At 37.6% G+C, this 18014-nt stretch overlaps 1 protein-coding gene across 19 annotated transcripts in view; it reads right to left on the reverse strand.

Moving 5' to 3' along the window:
• LOC131155482 (DNA repair protein REV1) overlaps positions 1 to 18014 on the reverse strand; it is a 76188-nt gene that overhangs the window by 20952 nt on the left and 37222 nt on the right. For 10 of the 19 annotated variants that reach the window (XM_058108647.1, XM_058108663.1, XM_058108652.1 and 7 more), the window contains 5 exons: positions 16497 to 16565; positions 16194 to 16298; positions 3527 to 3811; positions 3368 to 3441; positions 901 to 1493 (listed from right to left, as the gene is read on the reverse strand). In XM_058108647.1, the coding sequence (XP_057964630.1) occupies positions 901 to 1493; positions 3368 to 3441; positions 3527 to 3811; positions 16194 to 16298; positions 16497 to 16565 (1126 nt within the window). The remainder of the gene's footprint in view (positions 1 to 900; positions 1494 to 3367; positions 3442 to 3526; positions 3812 to 16193; positions 16299 to 16496; positions 16566 to 18014) is intronic. The other 9 variants (XM_058108654.1, XM_058108661.1, XM_058108659.1 and 6 more) reach the window with 4 other exon arrangements.

Consider the following 18014-nt stretch of genomic DNA (forward strand, 5'->3'; position numbering starts at 1 on the left):
GTGATTTGTATTCAACTCCATGGACTTTGTCCTCATGGATTAGAGGAATACAAGGATTTTTAATGACAAGATGTCTTCCTATTTGTTATGAGACAGTTGTTTTTTCACCTTCTTTTTTGAGTGCTTGCTTCAGGGCTGATTTGGGAGATCTCTTTACCTGATTTGCAAAGGGATTGGATGGCTGCCCTTTTATATTTGACTCTCATAGAAGGATGTCTCATTCACCTGATCTTGTATATCTATCCTTATCTTTTTAAAGAATTTCTTATATTATCAAGAAACAAGAATAGAATCATGACACCCGCTGAACAGGTGTTGGTCAGAAAACAATCAGGGTATGGATTCAAACAAGATTGAACAAAATTTACGAGCAAAGTTGAAAACGGAAGTGAAGAAACCACATTAAACTCATACACATACATGTATGTATGAAAGTACAAGAGTGGAATCCTAGTTTCGGACATGCTATGTTAGATTCGTCATTCTTCACAAGAGTCCAAATCAGAAAATATAGACAACATCAATAGAACATATACTTGTGTGTGTGTGTACAAGAGTGAAGTCCTAGTTTCGGCTATGCTATGTTAGATTCATCATTCTACACAAGAGTCCAAATCAGAACATACAGATATCTTCAATGATTCAAGGGAGTCCCTAGGCCCTAAGCAGGAATTAGCGCCTAAACACTACTGGACAGGCAAATCTGTGCCCATGTAACATAGCCCCTTGGCAATAAGGATTAGTTACTAGAGAAGACATATATACACACACTAATGAAATCACATTACATGCATTTTAATGCTAATGATATTGAACACACGCACGTGGTGGAAAGGGTCTGCAAGACTAATTATGCATGTAGTACATACCTTCTAATACTGATAAAAAAAATGTACCTACCTTTTAAGAAGACGAAAACAAATATAGATCTCTTCAATATCTGACTCCAATTTCATTTCAATATACTGCTTAATAAGCTCACACAAGCTGCAAATAGATTCATCTGTACCATCATAACTCGCATCATCAGGAAGTTGTAAATCAGAAATAGCGCACTGCAGAATTGAAGAAAAACATCTAGGGGAGCCCAATCTGTTGTAGATCTTCGCAAAAATATTTAATGTCAAACACTTGCAGGTTTTAAAATTTTCAACCCAAAGCGGAGGATTTCCCATCCAAAGATTGTTGTTCAAACCAGAATTCATTGATCTTGCATCATTTTCAGGATTCTTAATACCAAATGACTCATGAGAATATTCTGTAACAGGATCCAATACAACTTTTGATGAACATTCTGACTTCCTGTGTGCAGGAAGTACCTTGAGAATGTCAACTTTCAACTCTTCAGGCAGCTGCTGTAAAACTGATGCATCAACTTGGCTTAAAGACGAAGGCATCAGATCAACATTCTGAAGACCTGAAAGAGGACTAACCACATCTGAGCCTCCTGCTTTGGAAGCAGAAACTTCCACAACTTCCTCACCTTTATGCTGCTTTGCCCGACAAAAGGAAACAGTCAGTCACTTCAGCCAGAATGATACGATGAAAATTAAGCATATGGGATTAAAAAAGTAGGTTTTTTTAAAAGGAAACTAAATAGAAACTTCCCCACAGAACCCTTTGTCTAACGGTTTGTCTGCAATGGAAGTTAAAGATTGTGTTGCGCAAGAGTGTGAAAAAGAAGAAAAGGGTAGATGTAGTCTGATTGTCAAATAAAAAAAAAAATGTACACAACACAGACTAACTTGATTTGCAGTGTCCAAAATTTGGCTTTTCATATTGTAATATTTTGATGTGCTGAGAACTGTCATATCCAATCTTAATATTGCAATCAACAGGAAAAAAACAAAAACCAAAAAAAAAACAAAAACTGAATGAAAATAATAACTGAAAAAGCTCACGAAATATGTTAGCCAGCTCTTACTAGGCTGCTGATAGTGATCCAGTACCCATTAAGCATTTCTGCCTACATGAAAGAATATAGTGCACTTTGGGAAAAAATTAATAATTCTATCACATTTGATTGATGTTCGCGGTTCAGTAGCTTCTTTACTTTGGACTGCTTGATCTATTATAACATTCCTTAAACTGAAATAAAGCAGTTGCCTGAGCCAAGCCTTTTAAAGCACCATGCCAACAGAAAATTCTCATGATAAGCTCAATTTTTATTCACATCATTAAACCTGATGGGATTTACTCTGACTCAAATGGTTTTAGGATCCAGCAAACATCAAATTTACGTTGTCTCTAGAAAGATTTTTGTAAAAAAAAAAAAAAAAAAACTAGTGTAATCATCTCAGCATCTATTTTCATATGTTCAAACATTGCACGCTGAAGCCTGTTGGTGCTTTCGAAAGCATAGTAAATTGATTCTCCAAATCCAAGAAAAAAAAAATGGTACGAACGATTTCAACCTAGTCTTGAACGGAGCACTCTCTCTTTCATTACAACAACTAGAGGTGATGCACAACATGAAGCAAATTTTTGGAGGAGTTTTCCCCACTGCTTTAACTTGCATCTTTGACCCCACATGACAACTCACTGATAGCATCAAACTATCTTCATAAGTTTAGTACCTTTTAAATTTGGCTATAGGGAAAAACTCACTCTGCTTAAAGAAAAAAAAATTGATGATACATTGACACTTCAAAATATGTGAAAAATGCACTTGTAACACACGAAATGAATAAATATGGTGCATGTGTTTTAGCATACCTGTTATCGAAATTACATGCCCATCAAAGAGAGATAAACCTATTGAGGACTAACAGTCAACTCATATTCTTTGTAGTTTGCTTCTTTGTTGCACATGTAAAGTAGGAATACCCAATCGAGGCTAAGCTTCATCTACACCTGATTATGTTTCTTTACACCTCATTTTCCCTTTAAACTATGAAGAAGTTGCATATTTCGATAGTATACTCTATCCAACAGTCCCGTGATTTTGGCTATTTCACAAACGTAAACACCTGGATTACAACGAAACCAGCGACTAATGCCCAAATCCATTTATAGCAATAGCCAAGAAACATATAATCATTTGAAGAACTTTTCGTACTGAGGTTAAGGGGTCAATTAATTGGTAAAGAACTAGCCTTGATTCCAACCTCTTAACTGTAATAATAGTCATCAAGCAATTGACCTAGGGCCATAAGGTAATAGAATTATAAAATAAATGGCCACCCACAGAAAGACAACAAAGTTAAAATAAATCTGAACAAAAAATGATAGAACAGTTATGCAGCCACCACCCCCCACCCGGAAAAAAAAAAGGGAAAATTAAAATTAAAAACTACATAGAAAACAAATAAAATAAAATTCAAAGATGAAGGAGTGAGCATGTTTCCATGACAGAAGTAATGGCTACCTTCTTCCTTTCTTGGCTGTGACTTAGAGGAGAAAACAACGAATGAGGTATGATCCCCTCATCTATTCCACCTACTTTTTTAATAAAGTCAACCAATCAGTCCAGCAATAGCATAAATACTACACCACAACAAAATAGATAGACACAAGCAAAGCTTACCTTCTACTCTTTCATGTCGCACAGAATCATTAATATCTTCATTCTTGCCTTTATTTTTTGCAATCAAATCCCTTAACTTCCCTCCATATAATTCATTGATTTCTGAAAATAGTTCTGGAGGAAGGCTCCCTACAACACCCCTATCAAGATGACATAGAGGCGGCAGGCCAGAAATCTGGTTTGAAAAAGCTTCACCAGTGAAGAGGCTATTGCCTATTAGAACTGATTTTCCAAGTGAATCGCCACACAGATTTCCAGACTTTTTGTCAACAAACTGCTCACAATCTATAAAATACCAACATAAAAGAGCATACATTATTAGCCCTCGCATATGACCAGTGATGAAATGTGAGCCTCAGTCAGATATAGTTGAGAAAAACATATAAATGACACATTTGAAAGTTTAAATGGTAAAACGTATTCCCATTCATCATTCATTTTAGACAGATTCAAAACTGGATGCATATATGTCTTTCAATAATAAAGGTAACAGAAAGTATCAACTCAACATAACATTTGATGAGAGAACAAGAATCATACAAAAATTAGAAAGAAAATAAGAATCATACTTCCAAACTATTGGGGTCTTCCCTCCCATGTGGAGGAGGAAGGATCTAGTTGTTATTGTTTGGTCCAAATAGGTCCTCGAGGCAGCTCATCTAAGAAGCCCATAAAAGCACATACACTGTTTGGTTCTAAAACATGCGAAACTCATCAGAAATACATTTTCTCATGAAAGTCCAAGGAAATTTATCTTTCAGGCTCCAACTCTTATCTTTCCTCCTATAAATAAATTAGGGGATCATTTCCGAGGTTCTCTTTTGGAAGGATCTTTTGGTACAAGGGCATAGCTATTATTATGAGTTTCCTTCTTTGTTTTGCATTATTTTGTGTCTGAATGCTCCAATTTCTTATTTTATGGTTATGACGAAGATTGTGTCTCATGATATTTTCATTTTTCTAGGAACCTCAATGATAGGGAGGCAGACGATATTTCCATCCTTCATTTGTTGGATTCTTTTTGGCTCTCCAATGGAGGGGATGTTAGGATTCAGACTTTAGATGTTTTAGGTGTGTTATCCTGTAAATCTTTGTTGTTCTTACTTGATGTAGCCCTCAAATTCATTCCCTCTTGCTAATATTTTGAGGAGCACGGTCCCTCTTAAGGTCAATGCTTTAGTGTGGATGGCCATTCTTAATATAGCAAACACCAACAATCTGTTGCAGCCTAGAAGGTCCCACAATTTGCTTCCCAATGTTAGGATAGTGTGCTTTTCTAGTGTTGAGACTCATGTTCACCCATTTCTTCACAATTTTAGTGCTTGAAGTCTTTGGAACACTTCACACCATGTGAAGGGTTGTACATCACTAGCTGTAGCACACAAGCTTAACTAGTCAGGCAAAAGCAAACTGCACATTCGCCACATGTACAAGTCCACAAACATCAAATATAGAGCAATACACAGTAAGCAAACATGAAGTAAACACGAGTCAAGCAGGAGTCCAGGAGCAACGCAATTCATCTCACTACACATTCATAAGCAATCTATACTTAGGAAAGGAAGAAAGTAGGCTAAACGTGTGTACAAGAGTTAGTTAACAATGATTGATAAGACATTCACCTTCCCTAAAGAGCTTTCTGTGCTCATCTCCCTCTGGCACAAGGAAACATCAACATGACCAAGGGGCGAGGAGTATTAATCTCCTTTCCCCAAAGGCATTACTTAAACTAAAAACCTTATACCAGAATGTACATGATTGTTACCCACCCAATGTGCACAAGACATGCAGTCACAAGAAAGCATAAAGCCTTGAACAAGCTTGGCATGTGACAATTGGTCGTCCTAACTCTTTGGAGGCTTTTCCTTCGACTGCTTTTTAGAGTTTTTCAGAGGAAAAACGAAGCAAGAAGACTATAGCCTTCTGTAGTTGGACACCTTATGTGTGATTGGCTTGTTAGAAATGCTCCCATTTTCCACCATTGTTATATGACTACTAATTTGTTGTGGAACAAAACCATTTTCTTGGCATTGATTTGGTTTTCTCCTCCAGGTGTTTTGGGTTCTATGGTCTCTCTGATTTTCAGAGAAATTACATGGCAGTGTTAGCTTGGTTTCTTTTATCTGCTCTTTTTTTTTTTCGAGCATTTTTGTAATTTTTTGGAGGATTTCTTATCCTCTGTTAATATTCTTTCTTTATAAATATAACTTATTTTTCTATTAAATAATAATAATAAATAAAACATGATAATTTGCAGAAGACTTTAGAGATCTTTCGAAATACCCCCTTATCTTGTTGGCTTCACAAGGGAGCAACCTGGGGTGGAAAAAGTCAAAGCCTGTGGGGTTACAGATGTGAAACAAGAAACTAAGAGAGAAAAAATGGATAGATGTCCATTGCTTATCCTGCTAAAGCTACAGAATGATAAGGCTGTCTAGTATTTCATTGTATGGTGGTGAGTCAACTCTTGATTGGCATGAAAATTTAGCAGCAAATTCCTGTCATTGCCATATTTCATCTAAACAGTGTACTGTTGATTGAAGCTCTCCAGAATATATTGCTGGACATGCTGTGTTTTTCTCAAACAATTTTTTACGAGATCATTCTAACTCCATTTTGTAATTCATTTTTTTTATAATCGTTATTGTCGTCTTGTTGTGGGTGCTCTAGCCTCCAATTACCTGTTTCTTGATGCACTGCATGTTGCAGAAATCAAGAGCTCTTGATCTTTTGAGCTTTCAATCCATTGTAATGATTATAGTTGTTAGATTACCACTTTACCTCAAAGCTTAAGCTGTTAGGTTATGGGCCAACAATGTATATCAAGTTTTAACACTCCCCCGCACATGTAGTCTGACAGCACATGGAGAGATAAACACACGATAAATAGCACCCACTATAGGGAACACAATAATTTTTTTTAAATACCACATGGTAAACGCGGGCAACAAGACTAGAACCCAAGACTTCCTGGTAATCAGCTTTGGTACTATGTTAGATTACAATTTTACCTAAAAGCTTAAGTTGTTAGGTTGTGGGCCAGCAATGTATATCAATTTTAACAATAGTGAAAGTTGAAATTGAACTTCAATCCCATAGTTTTCCACATAAATTCTTGCGTCCTTCTATGTAACAGTCTTGAGCTCAACTCTGCTGAGGTATTGTCCTCAAAGGTTTGTCCTATAAAAGGCATCTCACTTAATTGGAACCCAAACCCTCTTTATAAGCCCAAGATCTCCCTAGTAAACATCTAATATGGGACCAGGACAAGCTCTCCCGTCCAATCTTTGACGTCCTCGTCAATGTGATTTCCCTAGTACACATCCAATGTAAGACCATGACAAGCTCTCTCATATGATTTATGACGTCCTCGTCAGCGTGATCTCCCTAGTACACATCTGATGTAAAACTGTGACAAGCTCTCTCGTCTGATATCTAACATCCTAATCAAAATGGCTTACACCTTTGTGTATGATCCATTCACATGGTAGTGCCCCCGGGGCAAATCCATTCACATGATAGTACCTCCAAGAAGGCTCTAATACCAAATGTAATGGTCATGGGCCCAACTCCGGTGAGGTATTGTCCACTTTGGCTCACTGGTCTCACGAGTTTGTCCTATAAAAGGCGCCTCACTTAGTTGGAACCCAAACCCTCCTTATAAGCCCAAGATCTCCCTAGTACACATCCAATGTGGGACCATGACAAGCTCTCCAATCCAATCTCTGATGTCATCGTCAGTGTGATTTCCCTAATACACATCCAATAAGAGACAGTGATATTCTGGCATGCATCATGATTCAAAATATAAGTCCTAGTCTAGGATTTAGCAATAGATTTTAAATCAGAAAGTTGATTGTTGCAGCTTCCTCAAAGTTGATTTTAGATCGATTCACACTTCCCAACTTATTTTTGCATGTTTAAAATAGAATCATATTAATATTGTGCAATCACTCTTATACAAAGAGCCGCCCCAGGGGGGGGGGGGGGGTGGTGGTGTTGCACGCTTGGATCAATAGTAAGATTGCTCCTTTTTTACCAACTTATCAAGGGTTCGAATCCAAGGAAACAGCCTCTCTGCATAAAAGGGTAAGGTTGTGTACACTATGACAACCCTTCCCCTACCGTCGCAAAGCAGGGTTCCTTGTGGCCCAGCCACCCAGAGATGCCCTTTTTCTAATCACTCTTATACAAAAGTTGCTCTACGAAGGCCCTTACTATGTCAATAAACTGTTTTTTCCAAAAATCCATGTTTGGAACTGGGCCAAATAAGAAAATTTGATAAATGAGTCATACTCAGATTTTATGATCCACTGCACAATCTAAGAAGAAAAGGAATGTTATGTACAAATTTCCTTGATTATTGAGCACTAACTTCATGGATTCTGATATCTTATCTTCAATGTGAAAACCTACATGGTATATTACAAATATGAAATGTACCAAAACAATGCATAACACCCTAAATTGTTTGCATCCAATAATATAAAGACTATTCTAACCCAAAACGATTAAAGGAAAAAGATTTTGACAATAGCCATCTCAATAAACTATTGATGACATTAAAAAAATTTCTAGCTTACCTTGAATTGTCAAATATATTGTGCATTAAGTTTCTATATCATATCATTTGTATATGTTTCTATTTTTTGGACTGAGGGGAGTGGGAGAAAGGTTCATCACAAAGAGCAATAATGTCCATCTTTATATAAGTTAACATTTAATATGATATAGAACTGTTTATGTCACTTCTAGTGCACTAGTTGCGGAGTTAAACAAATACAGCAGCATCTACCATTCTACACACTAAAAAGTGTACAGTTCACGCATCACTGTCCTAAAGATTATTTCCTTTTAATTCCTTCCATTTATTAATTGGGAGAAGGGAAAAGAAACACACTTCATTCATAAAAGGAGAAAGGGACAGTTATAGAAAGGAGTGAAGAACAGAACAGCATTGGTACTGCCCAGAGGGAAAATAAGGGAAGGAATAGAGGAGAAAGGAGGAGAAGAAGAAGGAAGAAGGAAGAGGGAAAGAGGGAGAAGACGAAGATACAGGTGGGGGTAAAAACACACACATTCACTTCAATTCCAAAAATTCGCACACATTCACTTCAATTTCAAATTCAACAACCACCAATTCTTACATGGCTTTCGCATCATACTGATATAATAAGCCTAAATACAAAAAATTACACACAACCCTAAATATACATGAAATTACCACCCCTTAAACAAACATAAATTGCACACACACAAGGGAAAAAAAAACACACACACACACACAAAAGCCTACTACGAGCAAGCTAAACACAAATAATAAACTACAAATTAACTAAACACATTTGGGTGTTTCTGCTAAAGATAGAGACTCTCAGAAACATGCCCTGGAGGGGGGCAGCCTGGTGCGCAACAATCCCTTGACCTATTCTTTGAAATTGGTCTCCAGGTCAATGATCCATTGAAACACCCACTCCACATCCTACATCAAGGAGGTTTCTGCTAAAGATAGAAACTCTCAGAAACATGCCCTGGAGGGGGACATCCTGGTGCACAAGGCACCCATCAAACAGGGCTTTTAGGAAGAACCAGAGCTGAGACACCATTTCTGCAAATTGAAGAGCATGCACCTAACAATGGAGCAACCTTATCGATGCATGCCCAGCAAAAAATAAACATAAAAAGGATGAGGCAAGGTTTCCTCTAGAGATAGCTAAACTATATCATTACAAATACACACAACCTTTTACCCCAAAAAATAAAATAAAATAAAATAAAAATAGAGCTTAATTTTTAAGATGCATAATTCTATATTGTCCTAGTATATCAGTAAATACTCCTGGATTATTTGCTAATTTTTAACATCTTATTTTTTGTCTCATCACTTGTGTGTAAATATACTTCTCCTTGAATGGCACTGCAAATGAATTTGTAGTCTTACAGCAAAATACATCATCATTATAGAGCATATTAATGACTGCTTACAAAACCAGATAAAACAAGGTTAAATATACAGCAATACTAAATACTAATACACAAGTCACCAACACGCATAACTATTTTTTTTTGTATAAACAAAAAAATTTATGAAAAAGAATGGACAAAGAGAAAATACATACGAGGCATGAAGCAAAACAAAGAAAAAGAACACAACGGGGGAAAAAATAATAATAATAACTCATGGAAAGCTAATGAAGTGGTGCCAACCAGTCCTTTGCAAATCAGTCAGATAAATTCATCTAAGACAACCATTCATTGAAGCCCAAAATGATGCCAAGACCACCACTGTGCAACATAAACGATTATGAAAAAGGGCACTCTCTCCAAAAGTTCAAGCATTATGATCCAATGCCTAGCCAAAGGAGTGGACCCAAAACAAGGCCAAGCAGACAGCCCTATCCCACAACAAACAAGGAGGGGTAGTTCAGTCCTTGAAAATTCTCACATTCCACCATTTTGATATCAGAGCAAACACACATCAGAAGACAAGGCTTTATTTGATATTTGGCTGTCCCACCTCTGAAGGAAACTATTATGAAGTCTTCCCAGGGCTGCTGTCTATATAAACGACTTGATTTTAGAGCGGATCTTATATTTCTAAATAAAAGAATGTACTAAGAGAGGAGAAAATTACAAATTTGTGTGGAATGAGCAAAAAAAACCATTTGCAAGAAAATTCCCACAAGAATCCAAAACCCAACATCTTCTGCCCTTTCTATCTGAAAGGCGAAAGGAATGGAAGGTACTCGGCAAAAGAAAAAGATCATAGTCTCCTTCTCATTCATATTGCAGAGAAAATCAAAATTTGAGGAAGGTACATCCCCTTGATGAAGCACGAATTTAATAATAGCAGCATCATGGAAACTAGCAAGATGATAAAGACAAGGGAAAACTAGAAAGTAAGGAGCTTCCCCAACCCAAAAATCTTCCCAAAACCAAACCAGATCACAACTCACAAGTAGCAACTTTATACTTTACTTGAGGGAAGAAAAGGATGTGAAACATAAAAAAGACTAATATCCAGGGACTAGCATGGCCAACATTCACCCTAGAATTAGCACCCCGCCATTCTATGGAAGCCTGTACCTCCTACATATAATACTATGCCACAGGGGGCCAAACTCTAAAAGGAATTGGCTAGCTACTAAGGAGATGTTTTTTGAACACCAAAATGCCCAGGCCCAGACCTCCCTCACTCTTAGACCTACAAACAGTCTCCAGCTATCTGGATTGTCACTCTCAATAAGACCTACACCCAACCAAAAAAATAAATTCCTCTTATTTTTTTTCTAACTAGTGGTTACACACATAAGAATCCTCAACAAGAACAAGGAACAGATGGAATACAGGCCTGAATCAAAGAACCTTGACCTTAACCTGAAAAAGGAATCACTCCACCTGTCTAAACTCCTACATGCCTTCCCAACCACAAGGTCCAAGGAAAAAATCTAGTGGGATTACCACCCGCAGAACACCTAATTATGTGAGACTCCACCACAGCACAATGGAAAAGAACATTGGAGTCTAACATTAAAATTAGCAATCAGATCAGAGACGTCTACAACAATTTGCAGAACAGTCCACACATTAAAGAAACTGCCAAACACTAACATCATAGATCATATTCAACATATCGACAACTAGAGGTGAAAAGCCAAGGTGATAAGGGAACCCCCATCCTCACACCCTTTGAACCCTTCAACCCATACTAGGCTCCCATTGACTATGACAGAACACTGCAGATGAAAGGCAATTCCTAATCCATTTCCTCCACCTACACCCCAATCCCTCCTTCCCAACACGTTCTCAAAAAACCTCCAGCAGACATGATCATAAGATTATTTTAGAAGTCTAATCTCGAAACAATCCCTTTCCTACCTCTCCTTCTAGCATCATCCACTGTTTCATTAGCCACTAAAGCCACATCCAAAATTTAGCAACCTCAAAACAGTAAATAAAATAAATAAAAACACTCTTAGGTATCAAAAGTAGTGTTACTAAACACACAACTTTTGATAAAATTAAGTGTTAAGTTCTGAACCCAGAATCAAGCTCTAAATTATTAGACCAATCAAAGTCCTTTTTAACAAATAATTGGTCAGATTAGACATCCGAATATATATATATATATAAAAGAGCGTCCCCAGGCCACAAGGTTCCCTGCTTTGAGAGGGTAGGAGGGTGCACAAAGTACAGTGTCTTATCACTACTTTTATGCAGAGAGGTTGTTTCTTTAGACTTGAACCCATGACCAACCAGTCACAAAAGAGCAACCTTGCTGTTGATCTAAGTCGCAGCAATTTTTTATCTTCTCTGCAGTCACCACCATACTCTTATCAATCCTATTGCAGCAAATTATGATGCGTTTGAAACAAAACACAAGAATTTCCCAAAAAAAAATATTACAGAAACAAAAATTTACATGGACATTACAAAAAAAAAAAAACCACAAGAAAATTTTGAAATGACAACACCAGCATATTCAAAGAAACTACTGGTAACCGAGTCTGCACTTGCCTTCAATGAATCTCAATCCTCAATGAGCCCAAACCTTAATAAACCCTAACCAAAAACCAAATCAAATCATTTTCAATCAAACCCTAAATCACAAACCTGTTGTATCTTTGCTACATCTTGCTAGCAACCAATTCTACAAACATTTGGCCATCATCACCAACTCAAATGACTTCAATCACATACATCTGCAAGAGTTTTAGAATTAGAAAGATGAAGCAGAGGGAGAGAGATGAGCATTGAAGAGATACTGCATGCACATGCAAGGGGGGGAGCGTGATTGTTGGCTGATCATTGAACTGCAGAAGATTCTCTGGGATGTTGTCAGGAGATCCAAGGGAGATTATTGGCTGATTGCTGAACAAGAGGGAGAGAGTTCCTTTTTTTTTTGGCGGGGGGTGAGGGTGAGCCTACTAAAATCTTAGGGAATCAGAGATGGAATGATGTCTGGTTTGGTCAGAACAAATTCAGGATTGTTAAGAGGTTCCAGAAATTACACTTATGTCATTCACAAATCAATTGAGACCCCTCTATTTAAAGGTAAACTGCAAACAGAAACCCCCTTAGTGACTTGGTCAAAATTTTGTAAACACATTACCCACCATTTCAAAAATTTCCACTTGAAAAGAATGCCATAGTAAAACTGTCAAGTCCCAGAGCCTTCTCCCCCTCCATTTGAAAAAATACCCCAACTTCATCCTCCTCCAATGATCTCTTTGACTAAATAGCTTCATCCTCAGAGATCAAAATCTAACCCTTCGATCCTAGGTCTACCATTCTTCCTCCCAGCAAAAATTCCTATAAAACTACAGAAATTCTTCAACATTAACTATATGATATTTAACTACATAACCCCCCCCCCCCCCCTCTTTTTTTCAACCTCCAATCCTCTAATGAAACATGTTTCTTCTGCCAACCTATCCAAACAGACAATCTCCTGCAATATCTCCCTCTTCTTCACACACGCGCACATCAAAGACATCAACATTCCAGACTTTCAGTTAACAAACTTCAACTTCATCATGAAACAAAAGCTCTCCCACCTCTCAAATGTACACGCTTCCTGCCTTACCTAAATGAACAAAAGAAGGATAAAACAGCCCCATGTTTTCAGATCTAAAAGGAATAGGACCCTGCCAAACAAGATTTGAATCAACTGCAACAGGGCAGTGATCAGACACTTCCTGACACAGATTAGGAAAGGTGCCCTCGGAATCTATCAATCTGAGTGGCAATAGAAGGACCAGCAAACAAAAGAAAATGCACAGTTGGCAACAGTGCATTTTCAAATCACACTCCCTAATGAAACCAACAAACCCTCTAGTGATATCACCACCTAAGCACCAGTTTGAGAGCACAAATATTAATAGAAAAAGCTCCTTCTAAAAATTGTGGAGAATTTTTAAGCCATAAATGGAAGTGAACCACGAATGACCTCTATCCTTTAACTCTAGAAGAATAGAAAGAGAAAAAGACTCATGAGCTTATCAACATTACTCCCAAAACTAGTGTCCTAGATAACAAGAACCAACTCCCCTGCCAAACCACACGAAGGCAACCAGGCTCATTCCTTAACCTAGAATCCAAACACTTCTAAGTTCTGACCATGAAAATCATCAACTGCCTCTAGATTGGACTCTTGAATCATAACCAGGTCTGGAAAAACCTTTGAAATAACCTGCTTTAATTTTATGACTCTAAATAGTCCAGCTCAACAACCTCATCTGCAAAACTACCCCCACCATGCCTGTCTTTAAGCCACTTATAATTAATCAACAAGCAAGTTTATGAAACTCTTTTTCTAACATTGTTTTTTCTCTAATATAAATCCAAAGAGACACAGCAACCTGCATCACCTGTCAAGTTGGATTAACTAGTCCCAACCAAAACTATCAATAAGCCCCTGGGTGTCATGTCCCTCCCACCCTCTAGAACCTAGAGGTACCACAATCAATAGATCTCCCTTCAAATCTGACTCCAACTGAACTTTTTTAGCTGGTTGGAGAGGATTCCTTGTCCTCCATATTTTGTAATCCTTCTTCCTAACTTTTAATAGATTACATTCTTCTGAAAAAAAAAAAACTGACTCCTACTTAAGTGAGCCCATATCAATAGCTTCAACAAGGACAGATGAAATGCCTTTGCCAGAATCTTTGTCAACCACTAGAGCAGCCTAAAACTCATTCACAGCTAAATTGCAAATAAGGGGAAAATTAAGGAACTGGAGAGTAAAGATTAATATCAGATTACCAAGAGATAGTGAAAGATACCTTCCTTACCAAGATAATAGTTGTACCACAACCACATCAAAATTATCAATATCATTGTATCCATAGTGTGAAGACCATGTAAAGCAAAATCACCATCCAAGTGTTGCCTTAAACAGCCTTGGTAATAGTCTGGTTCTTCCCTTCCCCTGCATCTTGTTACTCTGCAAAAAATCTGGATTCAGCAAAGTAGGAAGCAGTGGAGCACGGAGGGCTGTAAGTGTCCTCAAACGCCCCTAATTTCTCCAACAGCAGCTCATCATCACCATCAGAAGGAATTTCAAAATCAAACCCTCCATCAACAAACTGCAAAATCCCAACCCCCTCCAATGCCCTTCCAGGAGCATCAATGCAATTTTTGTCCCTTCCCTCTCCATCAAAGAAAATAACCCGAGCAAGACCCCCAGTCATCACTCTGTCTGAAGCACACAGATCAGACCAGCCTGTACTCAAATAATAATGATTACCTGCCCAAGGATTGGTGCAGCCATTCAGACACTCAGCCAACTGGAGTCTCCTGCAGCAACAGCCTATTTCCCCAACTTATCAAGTGTTTATCTCTACCTTTACCAATCTGAACGCTGCAATCCTGACCAGATGACATGCAAGAGCTCCAGTCTCAATAGCAATTAGGTGAAGTTGAGCACAATTCCTTTGCAGGAATTCCCATTTTTTCAGCAGACTGACCATCAAGTTCATCCTCTGCCGCAACTCCAACTGGAAGAGAATTAGGATCCAGTGCCAGGTCTTTGAAGCCCCTTCAATCTCTTCCAGACTTGCCACCCTGATGAAATCACCTTGGTTCCACACTGTTGCTGGTCCTGTAAAGTCCCCTCAATCATAAACCCCTCTCCAGCCTTCAATGCATCCCTCTTGTTAAATTCCTCCGATTGAAGATAATGAAGGCTCGACTCAAAAGGCCACTCGTCCCTTGAAGTCCTTCAAAACCTCTTCAACCTCCTTCAGAGCTCCCTCCCTGATGAAAATGCCTTGGTAATTTGCTGACTGGAGTTGGCAAGCTCCATACAGGTCGAGATGCTCACCTTCGATGCATCCCCCTGGTTTCGATTTCCAAAGAAAGATGACATGCTGCTTCAATGGGCTTTCCAATATTTAGTTTTCTGACCAAGGCTTTCCCAGTCCATTTACCCTTCTTACTCAGCCCAGTAACGCGTCAAGTATGAGGTTTTCAGTGTCAGGGATAAAGAATTCTACTATTCATCAAAAGAAAAAATGACTATTGCCATTCATTTGAAGAAATTTTCACAAGTGGTGTGGAGTCACATGATTTATTGGAATAAATTGACCTTTTCACACTCAATAAATGCCAACAAATCATGGAGTTCCACATCACTTGTGAAAATTTTGGTTCTCTTCTGATGAATTAGAGTTTTCCATGAAAGCTCCTACCCCATCTATAAGCACCCTCTTCTGAAACAATGAACGATCTTTTCCCTCCACTGAGTAACTAAAAGCAGAAGACCTTATTTAATGCCTAACAAGTCAGAAAGTAAAACTTTTCTATCTGCTCTGATAGTCCAATGAATGTGGTTTACCATCACTAAACAAGCATAATTTCATAAGCCTACACAACAAAACAGGGAATACAACGTAGTGGCCTACTGTCATCAAATACATGCAAGGAGAGAAACATGGTAAACTTTCCATTGCTGTTTTCTTATCCACAGTTCCTTGTCCCATTTATCCCTGTGTTCCCATTTGGGAGACTGTCTAAACCAATTCCCCAAGAAAAAGGAAGAAAAGGCAAATAAATATGATCATTATGTCTTGACAACATAGTACCACTTAAATAACAAACATGTTTTCAAACCAAAAAAAAAAACTACAAAATTATGAATCCAATACAATTTAAAAATATATGTTACCTATATTACTCCTCTCCTTAGGTAGATCATAATTTTTATGCTTTCTTTCTGCACCTGCCGCTGAGGCAGAGGCAAGCCATGCTCGCAAGGAGTTCTTCTCTTGTCCTTTGAACCAGTAAATCAGTATACAGTGTGAGTTCCATGAAAATTGAATCACAAGCAAATTAGAAGCAACGATAAGTAATACTGAACCACATCTTGTGTGGCAATACGTCAAGCATTTGAAAACATGATTCAAATAAAAAGTAGATCAACTACTGCTAAGAATAAACTGAGTCAAATAACATAAGATATAACCCAAACCTTGCTTAACACTATCAGCACTTTCAAGCTTCGAAACCTGCAACCCAATACCTCGAATGTCCTTTGCATCTATAAATGTAGGTGGGGAAAAACAAAAGATAGAAACAAATCAGACTATTTCTTTTGTGTTAGCTAGGAACAGGTTTTTTTGTTGTTATTTTACATAGGGAAAGAAACTCCGACAAATATAATAGTAACCCATGCATCAGAAAGAGAAAAAAGTAGTGAACATGGCCACTGGAAAGCTATTCAATGCCCCAGAGGATCCATATTAGTGTTTGGGCTGTAAGATAAGGCACAAGTTTGCATTAACAAAAGATTCTAACAACATCAGTAAGTTCCAGGTAATCATATTAATCCACTGTGACAGGTAAATAAACCAAAAAATAACAAGAGGAAAAAATAAAAATAAATAAATAAACAAATAACACACATTAACTACATTCTTTAAAAAATGACAAGGAAGAAAGAAAATAAAATTACATAAATCATGAGGACACAGAAAGAAATTACAAAAACTAAAATGTGTACGATGAACCAAATCCTCATTGAATTTGATTTTTCCATTAGAGGGGGCTCGTACATGTTCTGCCATAACCCCCGGTGAATACTCCACTGGTATGAAAAGTTCTTCTTGTTAGTGGAGTACCCGGTTCTCCAATAGATTGACCTGCAATAATACCTACAGCTTCGCCTAATTCAACCAGGTCGCCATGATTAGGACTCCAATCATAACATAATTGACAGATCCAAGATGTACTCCTACAAGTAATTCTGCATAAAAAGTTGTGAAATACATTGAATGCAGCAACGGCTTCAGCTAGCTACATCTTGACGCAATGGATAATATTCAACAAATTATGAAAAGCATTTTTTTTCCCAGTGTGCAATCTTATGGCACACAACTTGTCCGAAAACCCAAGAAAAGGAATCCTGATAATCCTCAATCAAATGCTATAGCATTGCCCAATATAACATGAAAAAACTAATCTTAGGCACTTATGATAATAGCTTTAGGAAGTTGAGTTGTATTTCATGTCACTAAAATGAATATCAAAATAATTTTTATTATTTTGCATATAGTATTCCATTTCAAGCCTATATCTGGAAGCTAGAAGTCAAAATGAACCATCGACACTTCAAGAAAAACTAATATCCATACCACACTCTTATTTATGAGATTATAGCATCTAATCCCATTTGAGGGTTTCCACCAAAGGCTGGTGGCAACACATTATAACAACAAAAGGAGTAGGTAGGGGTGCAAGTAAGTCAAGCCTACTCGCAAACTACTCAAACTTGGTTCAACCTAGAACTCACCTTGACACGACTAGGATTGAGTTCAAGTGGAGTTTGAGCTATCCAGCCTTCCTATCAAGTCGAGTTCAAGTCCCCAAGTACTTGACTTGCGAGCTCACAAGCTTAATCAAGCCTTTATATATAATATAATATATTAACGCATATATACTATATAAAATAATTATATTATATTGTATTTTTAACCTAAATACCTAAAAA

This window comes from Malania oleifera, chromosome 5, assembly GCF_029873635.1.
Source record: "Malania oleifera isolate guangnan ecotype guangnan chromosome 5, ASM2987363v1, whole genome shotgun sequence".
In the NCBI taxonomy this organism is placed as follows: Eukaryota; Viridiplantae; Streptophyta; class Magnoliopsida; order Santalales; family Ximeniaceae; genus Malania; species Malania oleifera.